The sequence below is a fragment of the Piliocolobus tephrosceles genome, chromosome 16 (assembly GCF_002776525.5).
Source record: "Piliocolobus tephrosceles isolate RC106 chromosome 16, ASM277652v3, whole genome shotgun sequence".
Classification (NCBI taxonomy): Eukaryota; Metazoa; Chordata; class Mammalia; order Primates; family Cercopithecidae; genus Piliocolobus; species Piliocolobus tephrosceles.
Genome location: NC_045449.1, coordinates 51,697,780 through 51,706,950, shown reverse-complemented (window position 1 = coordinate 51,706,950; position 9,171 = coordinate 51,697,780). Strand labels below are relative to the sequence as shown.

General features: G+C 47.2%; 1 protein-coding gene across 1 annotated transcript in view; it reads right to left on the bottom strand.

The window, feature by feature from the left end:
- The window catches only part of RPL27 (ribosomal protein L27), a 4,602-nt gene extending 2,421 nt beyond the window's left edge, over positions 1-2,181 (bottom strand). Inside the window, exons 1-3 of the mRNA XM_023204016.1 lie at positions 2,107-2,181; positions 1,747-1,829; positions 486-655 (exon numbers count right to left, since the gene is read on the bottom strand). Of these exons, the coding sequence (XP_023059784.1) occupies positions 486-655; positions 1,747-1,827 (251 nt within the window). The 5' untranslated portion in view covers positions 1,828-1,829; positions 2,107-2,181. The remainder of the gene's footprint in view (positions 1-485; positions 656-1,746; positions 1,830-2,106) is intronic.
- Between the last annotated feature and the right edge of the window lie 6,990 nt (positions 2,182-9,171).

Sequence of the window (9,171 nt, the reverse complement as noted above, 5' to 3'; positions counted from 1 at the left end):
GGAGGCTGAGGCAGGAGAATGGCGTGAACCTGGGAGGCGGAGCTTGCAGTGAGCCAAGATCGCATCACTGCACTCCAGCTTGGGCGACAGAGCGAGACTCCCTCTCAAAAAAACACTTGCACTAAGATAGTGTATGTCCCCAGACTAAAGGGCCCAACAGGTGAGTGAAATTAACTAAGGGAGGCTTGCTTTCGCGCATTCAGACTTTTTGAAACCTATAGTATTTATTCTTGAGGGTGGAACAGTGTGGAAGAGGGCAGATCAGACCTCATGCCTGTGTTTACTGTGGATGGAAAACAATCTTTACCTAATACTTAAAAGATGGATCAAAGGTAAAACTGGAAACCATGGCCACTTTATGAGTTGAAGATGAACAATTCGGAAACGATATTCCTTGCTGGTGCTGGAATGGCTGCAAGGTTTGTCTCCTTATTCAACAGAGCGGGGAGAAGGAATTTAAAAATTCTAGTTCTTGAAATGCTCACCTTGTGGGCATTAGGTGATTGTAGTTATAAACTTTCACAAAAGACTTGATCTTTGACCTCTTGGCGATCTTCTTCTTGCCCATGGCAGCTGTCACTTTGCGGGGGTAGCGGTCAATTCCAGCCACCAGAGCATGGCTGTAGGGGCGATCTGAGGTGCCATCATCAATGTTCTAAATGAATAAGAATTACATTTGTTATTCACTGAGGGCCTGTTTAGGCACTGTGTTAGAGGTAGGGCAGTGTCAAAAAAATATTCCTCCCTCAGGTCTCCAAGACCCACCATTATAAAGGGAAAAAATCACAGAAAGTTATGCGAAATGACCAAAGAGAAACAGAACAGTGTTTATTTCCACTAGGAAGCATCTGGAACGGCTTATTAGAGGTAAGAGATTTAAAAGTAGCAACAGTTAACATTTAAGAAGTACTTGCTATATGCCAAGCACTGCTCACAAGACTTGGTAACTATTCACTTGCTCCACTGCTACTAAAGTATACAGCCAAGGCTAAGACACCAGAGCCTCATTCCAGAGCCCAGTCTCAGGAGATGGGAGAGGGGAATCCAGGGGCACTCCAGTGTCCCCACAACAGTAAAACGCAGTGGTGTATGTGGCCAGAGCCTAGGGAAATTTCTCAAGAAGCTACAAAAACATGGGTAGGAGGAAAACAGTGAGGGGCTACGTGACCTTTCTAAAAGCAATTTCCTCCTCTTCTTACAGATGCCCAGCTGCAGCACTTCAGGTAAATAACAGAACACCTCTAAACCTTAGCAACAGGAAGGAACCCCCTATAGCTGGGGATGGTGGCGCGCACCTGTAGTCCCAGCTATTTGGAAGGCTGAGATGGGAGAATCGCTTGAGCCCAGGAAGTCGAGGCTGCAGTGATCGCGCCACTGCACTCCAACCTGGACAGAGATCCCGTCTCAAAAAATAAGAAAAGGAATCCCCTATGATTACTTCAAGGACTGCACATGACAATACCTGAAAGGGAGTGGGAGCACATATCAAGTGTGCAATAAATGTCAGCCATTATTGCTATATATTTAAAGCCTCTGGTGGAGAAGGCGTTAAGCGTTAGGAGCCCAATTCAGTTCACATTTGCTTCTACTGTGCCTCTTCCTCTCTCAAAAGCTTTCCCACATTCACCCCGACCGTGCTCACTGGCTACTGCCCCAGAAGCGGGCCTTGAATTCCAAGCCTGCCTGCTCCACCAGAGCCAGCCTGGTCCCGGGATGCAAGGACGCAGAGTTCCGCGAGGCTGATACCTTCACGATGACGGCTTTGCGTCCAGAGTAGCGTCCAGCCAGGACAAGCACCACCTTCCCAGGTTTCATGAACTTGCCCATTTCTGCAGAAAGCAAGGAGAGAGGGCCACTTAAAAATCCATAAAGCCAAAGACGCCCAGAGCCGACTCCTGCCAGCAAGCCCAGGTCTTGGGCCGGAACTTCGGACTGTGTTCACTGCCGCCTTGGTCCAGGCCGCCCGCGGGCCCTGCTCGCAGGACGGGATCGGATACGTAGCCGCCAGAGATCTAGGGAAGGAACGCACCCGGCGCCGCCCGGACCCTCGACCCCCAAGCCGCGGATGGCGGCGGATTGAAAGATTCAACCTAAGCTTCTACTCACCCACAGCAACCACTCAGGCCTACAGCAAAAAAGAAAGAAGAACACTTCCGCTAACCTTTCACCCCGGGGAGGAATGACCTCACTTCCTGTCCCGCCCTTCAGGCTTCGCCGCGCTACTTGTGTGGTGCTGAGTCTCGACTTGCAGGCGGAAGAAGCTCATAAGGGGAACGCAGGGCTAGGCAGCTCATGTATTTGAATCAAGCTTTATTAGCAGCTCCAGCAGTAGAGAAGAGCAAAGGAGAGTCGTGCAGGCGGACTGAAGAGCTGGGAAGGCGTGTGTGCTTTGCGTTCTCTGAATTCAGCAGCTAGGCTTTATTGTAGTTCCTTTCTCTGGCGCTAGGAGGGGGAACACAATCTGAAATTTACTTTTTCTCTTGGGAGACAGGGAAAAAAATAGGGCATTTATTGGTGCCTGTCGGGGGCACGGTTAGCTAAAGAGGGAGGGACAAATATCAGACAAGGGTGGCTGGTCCGATGGTAGTGTGTTATCAGAACTTATCAACGTTAGGGTCACTAAAGTTGGTATACAACCCTCCACTGCTAAATTTGGTTTAAAAAAAAAACAAGAAGGATATATACCCCCAACAGTTACAGTTTAGTGATGTCACTGACATTACCAACTAGAATAAGTATGAGGGAGGTAGAGGAGGAGGATGGCAGCTGCTTACCCTGTGCCAGGCCAGGTTAATCTATTTATGCACATCATCTGATTGGATCATAACACTAAGAGATAGGTACTATTATTATCTCCATTCTAGAGTCGAGGAAACTGGCTTAGAGAGATTTGCCCAGTCTATAGTGGGTAAGTAGTGGAGCTGGGGTTCAGCCTCAAGCAATTCAATTCCTGAACCCATACTGTTTACCATGTCACCATCCTGAGCACCGATTCTCTCTCAGGCAAGATGTGAGGTAAGCCACAGCCTGTTTAATCTGCACAACTCTGCATCTTAGGCATTCTCCTCCCATTTAGACATGAGGAAATTGCAATTCAGAGAGGATAAATTGCGTGTCTGAGGTTAATCCTACTCAGTGGCATAGACGGGATTCAAATCTAGGTCTGAATCTAGGTCTAGTTGGCTCTCAAACTGAATTATATTTCCCATCACTCACCAGAAGAGTGTTTCCAGATGGTACCTTATGTGCTTTCCGAGTTTAAGGGAAAGATAAACTATCTCACAGTTTTTGCTTATCTGAACCTATAGGATTTGTCTTGGGCAAGACGTGGGAACAATCAGGATTTCATCAGTTCTCTTCTGAAGCTCTCCAGTGATAGTTTTCCCTGTATCCCTCAGGATCCCATTGCAATGGCTTTTGTTTTGTTTTGATTTTTTGAGAGACAGGGTCTTGCTCTGTCCTCCAGGCTGAAGTGTGTAGCACAATCATGGCTCACTGCAGCTTCAACCTCCTGGGCTCGTGATCCTCCTACCTCAGCCTCCTGAGTAGTTAGGACTTCAGGTGTGGGCCACCATGACCATGTAATTAAAAAAAACAATAACAAAGAACTTTTTCTTGTTTAGGTAGAGATGGGCACTCACTATATTGCTCAGGCTGGTCTCAAACACTTGTGGGATCAAGTGATCCTCCTACCTGAGCCTCCCAAAGTGTTGGGATTACAGGCAAGGCACTGTGCCCGGCCCCATTCCAATTTTTTTTTTTTTCCCAGACGGAGTCTCACTTTGTCACCCAGGCTGGAGTACAGTGGCGTGATCTCAGCTCACTGCAACCTCTACCTCCCAGGTTCAAGCGATTCTCCTGCCTCAGCCTCCTAAGTAGCTGGAACTATAGGCTCCCACCACCACACCCAGCTAATTTTTGTATTTTTTGTAGAGATGGGGTTTCACCATGTTGGCCAGGCTGGTCTCGAACTCCTGGCCTCAAGTGATCCGCTTGCCTCAAACTCCCAAAGTGCTGGGATTACAGGCATGAACCACCACGCCTGGCCTCCAGTAGTTTTTAAAATGTCTTTTTCTTATATATTTCATTTTTTAAAGAGATGAGGTCTTGCTATGTTGCTGGGCTTGAATGCAGTGGCTATTGACAGGTGTGATGTAGATTCAAACTCCTAGCCTCAAGCGATCCTCCCATTTCAGCTTCCCAAGTAGCTGGGACTAAGCCACCTTACCCTCCAAATCAAATTAGTAACTAAATCCTCTGAATTTTGTCTTATGTCTTTTATTTTTGAGATGGAGTCTCACTTTGTCGCCCAGGCTGGAGTGCAGTGGCATGATCTTGGCTCACTGCAACATCAGCCTCCTGAGCTCAAGCAATTCTCCTGCCTCAGCCTCCCAAGTAACTGGGACTACAGGCACATGCCACCATGCCCGGCAATTTTGTATCGGCTAATTTTGTATCTTTAGTAGAGACGGGGTTTCACCATGTTGGCCAGGCTGGTCTCGAACTCCTGACCACCCACCTTGGCCTCCCAAAGTGCTGGGATTACAGGCGTGAGCCACCGTGCCCAGTCGGATGCTTATTATTATATTATTACTATTATTATTTTTGAGACGGAGTCTCCCGCTTGCTCCCAGGCTGGAGTGCAGTGGCGCGATCTCAACTCACTGCAAGCTTCACCTCCCAAGTTCACGCCATTCTCCTGCTTCAGCCTCCTGAGTAGCTGGGACTACAGGCGCCCGCCACCACACCCGGATAATTTCTTGTATTTTTATTTTTATTTTTTTTTAGACGGAGTCTGGCTCTGTCGCCCAGGCTGGAGTGCAGTGGCCGGATCTCGGCTCACTGCCAGCTCCGTCTCCCGGGTTCACGCCATTCTCCTGCCTCAGCCTCCAGAGTAGCTGGGACTACAGGCGCCTGCCACCTCGCCCGGCTAGTTTTTTGTAGTTTTTAGTAGAGACGGGGTTTCACTGTGTTAGCCAGGATGGTCTCGATCTCCTGACCTCGTGATCCACCCGTCTCGGCCTCCCAAAGTGCTGGGATTACAGGCGTGAGCCACCACGCCCGGCAATTTTTTGTATTTTTTTAGTAGAGACAGGGTTTCACAGTGTTAGCTAGGATGGCCTCGATCTGCTGACCTCGTGATCCGCCCGCTTCGACCTCCCAGTGTTGGGATTACAGGCGTAAGCCACCGTGCCCGGCCCCCGGGATGCTTATTAAAGTGTCTCCAACCTTAGAGATGGTAATTCTGGTCTGGAGTGGAGCCATATGATCTATAGATCTTATTTTGAGCAACAGCTTTAAGTAACTTTTTCTTGAGAAGTCCTTCACTTTTCTTGAAATCCATTGTTGGCTTATTCAAGTGTGAACTTTCACTCCTTTCCTTCCTTGCCACCTTTCCTGCAGCATAAATTCCTGACTCCCCCACCTTTCACATACCCCCTGGGCTGTTCCTTGTGTCTTTTTCTTCCTCTCCAAGTAGCCAGGCAAAATCCTATTCAAATTCTATCCATCCTTCAAGGTTATTCCAGAATTCTCCCAGACAGAATTAATCTCTCCTTTCTCTGGGCTCTCTCAGCAATCCAATCTGTACTTACCTTTATTACAGAACATAATCTTAGTTTGGATATGAGTGGTTCTCATCTCAAAGTGTGGTTCCCAGAGCAGTAGCATCACCATTACCTAGGAACTTGTTAGAAACCAAATTCTCAGGCCTCACCCCAAAACAACTGAATAAAAAACTCTGGGGATGGGACCCAGCAATTTATATTTTAACAATTTTTCCAAATCTCCAATTGGTATGGTATCTCCTTTGCTCGACTGTGTTTGTTGAGGGCATGGGGTAGGTTTACTTATCTGTTTCTTTAGCATCTAGCCTGGGCAGGCAGTTGCTAAGTGATCAATAGTGAATGAACGACTGGAAAGCACCTTAGACAGCTTTAACAATACTTCGCAGCCGGGCGCGGTGGCTTAAGCCTGTAATCCCAGCACTTTGGGAGGCTGAGACGGGCGGATCACGAGGTCAGGAGATCGAGACCATCCTGGCTAACACGGTGAAACCCTGTCTCTACTAAAAAAATACAAAAAAAAACTAGCCAGGCGAGGTGGCGGGCGCCTGTAGTCCCAGCTACTCCGGAGGCCGAGGCAGGAGAATGGCGTAAACCCGGGAGGTGGAGCTTGCAGTGAGCTGAGATCCGGCCACTACACTCCAGCCCGGGCGACAGAGCAAGACTCCGCCTCAAAAAAACAAACAAACAACAACAACAAAAAACAATACTTTGCAGATCATACTTGTACAACACACCCTGCACTTCCCCTGCATACATATCCATGGCTCTTTACCCTTCCATTCTTGCGTATCCTTGGATATGGGTGGACTGGCCTGTCTCTCCTCCCTTGTCCTGTCTCACCCTAAGCCAAGGACAGAGCTCTGTTCCCAGTAATGACAGATGATATCAGAGCTTAGCAGATAGCAGGGATACTGATGGAATTATTGGAATTGTCTCAGTTGATACACACACTTAGGTTTCAAGAACTTGGACATCAAAGTCATGGCTGCCTGCCTGTCTCCCTGCAGTATAGTCCTTCGGGAGCTGAAATTTCTGGCAATTGTGTGGAAAATACCTTCTCCTGCCCGTAGTAAGGGTAGGAATGAGGGTGGTGGATAAAAGAGAAAGAGGAACCAAAATCTAGAAACATGATACAATGAAGTGACAAGATAGACTATGGGCTTTGGATTCAGGAAACTTGACTCCAAATCTCAGGAATTCCATCATCATGTAAACAGGGACAGAATATTTAACCTCTCTGCAGTTCAGTTTCCTCAGCTGTAAAGTGGGGATAATACTGTCCCACCTTGTAAGCAGTGAGATTTAAATTAGAATGAGACAAATGAAAATGCTTCCTGTAATGCTAGCATAAGGCCTTAACACAAGTTTTGTTTTTGTATTTGAAAAACGCAATACTGGGGTGATCGCTGGGCTATGCCATATGGCTATACCAGTTACCACCCACCCTAACTGATATCCAGACAAGTGGATTTAAAAGTGCCAATCCTGCCCAGATGCAGTGGCTCACACCTATAATCCCAGCACTTTGGGAGGCTGAGGTGGGTGGATCACCTGAGATCAGGAGTTTGAGACCAGACTGACAAATGTGGTGAAAACCCATCTCTATTAAAAATACAAAAATTAGGGCCAGGCATGGTGGCTCATGCCTGTAATCCCAGTACTTTGGGATGCTGAGGCAGGTAGATCACAAGGTCATGGGTTCAAGACCAGCCTGACCAACATGGTGAAACCCCATCTCTACTAAAAATTAGCTGGGCATGGTGGTGGGTGCCTGTAATATCCCAGCTACTCAGGAGGCTGAGGCAGGAGAATTGCTTGAATTCAGGAGGTGGAGGTTGCAGTGAGCTGAGACTGCACCATCGCACTCCAGCCTGGGCGACGGAGTGAGACTCCGTCTCAAACAAAAACAAAAACAAAAACAAAAATTAGTCGGACACGGTGGTGTGCACCTGTAATCCCAGCTACTCAGAAGGCTGAGGCAGGAGAATCGCTTGAACCCAGGAGGCAGAGGTTGCAGTGAGCTGAGATCACGCCATTGCACTCCAGCCTGGACAACAGAGTGAGACTCTGTCTCAAAAAACAAAAACAAAAACAAAAACAGTGCCAATTCCAAAAGCAGCATGTGTGATGACATCTGTTGTGGGGAGGGACTACAGGCGTGGGCAGGAGGGGATGGTCATGCCAAGGGGACTTTTTAGTGAACTTTTTCAGGCAAAAAACCCCTACTACCACCACCAAAGGTGAGATGATCCATCGCAGAGGATAGAGGATACAGGCAGCTTTAAAAAAAAATGTTGATCTGGATCAGATGGGCTGATAAGGCCCAAACACTTACAAACCAAAGCTGCAGGTCTCTAAGGTCTTCAGAGAAGCTACACGAAATACTACGATTTCATTAGCATCCACATAGGTATCATTTTCCACAACATTTTACAATTCTTTTGTTTCACAGGGAAGGTGCACTAATTATAATGAAATATCAATAATGTATCTTAAGTAACATGTTGCTGGAAAAAATTTAAGTTAAAATGCACTACATAATAGTGCAGAAACAAAGTGCAGGTGGCAATTTTAAGACATGAAAATAATGCTGAATTAGTAGTGTCCGGAGTGATCCATTTTGCCCATCTTTGGCCAGTCCTAGAGCAGCACTCACCACAAGCTGCAGGACAAATGTGAACTAAAGAGGCTAAAATACTGAAGACCAAATAGAACCACTCTAGAGTCTATTTCGCAATGAGATACTCCTCCCTCTGTTCTGGAAACAGTGATCTGCTGTAGTTCCTAGCCTCCTGTGGCACCTATCTCCGTTGCAGTACCTACAACCAGATGTCCTCCACCATCCAGCCTCCAGGACAAGTGGTGCCCAGTGAGTCACAACCTGAGGAACGGCTGCTGGTTACCGATTTGTATTCCTGTACATACTCAACTTGGGTAGCCAGGATTTTCTCGTTTGTCTTGAATATATTTACTTCTAAAGACTGTGTTAGTCTTGTTGGGAGGTGAGCAGAGGAATGTTTACTTGCTAAAGAACATAGTAACGAACACGGTTCTCACCCCTCATAAACAGAAAGCCCATTGTCTGTGCCGTGAGGACTACCTTGTCAGGAAGATTTTACTTCTTACCTCTACAAGAAAAAAGGCTCACATTAAAATCAACCTGTGGTCACCACCCTTAGAAATTTTGTTTCAGATATTCCCATTCCTAGTGTTAGAGGCAGAAATGGAATATATAGTCTCCTCTGACCTTGGGGTCAGAAAGAAAGGGAAATCTATTCATAAAAGGAACTTAAATTCTGGCCTTGGCCTCTCAAACCTGCTTCAAGTGAAAGAAGATAGCTCAACTAACAGGAGCCTCAAGTTGAATGTCTTCTTTTTTTTGAGATGGAGTCTCCCTGTGTTGCCCAGGCTAGAGTGCAATGGCATAATCTCGGCTCACTGCAACCTCCACCTCCTGGGCTCAAGCGACTCTCCAGCCTTAGCCTCCTGAGTAGCTGGGATTACAGGCGTGTGCCACCCACGTCCAGCTAATTTTTTGTATTTTTAGTAGAGATGGGGTTTCGCCACGTTGGCCAGGCTGGTCTTGAACTCCTGACCTCAGGTG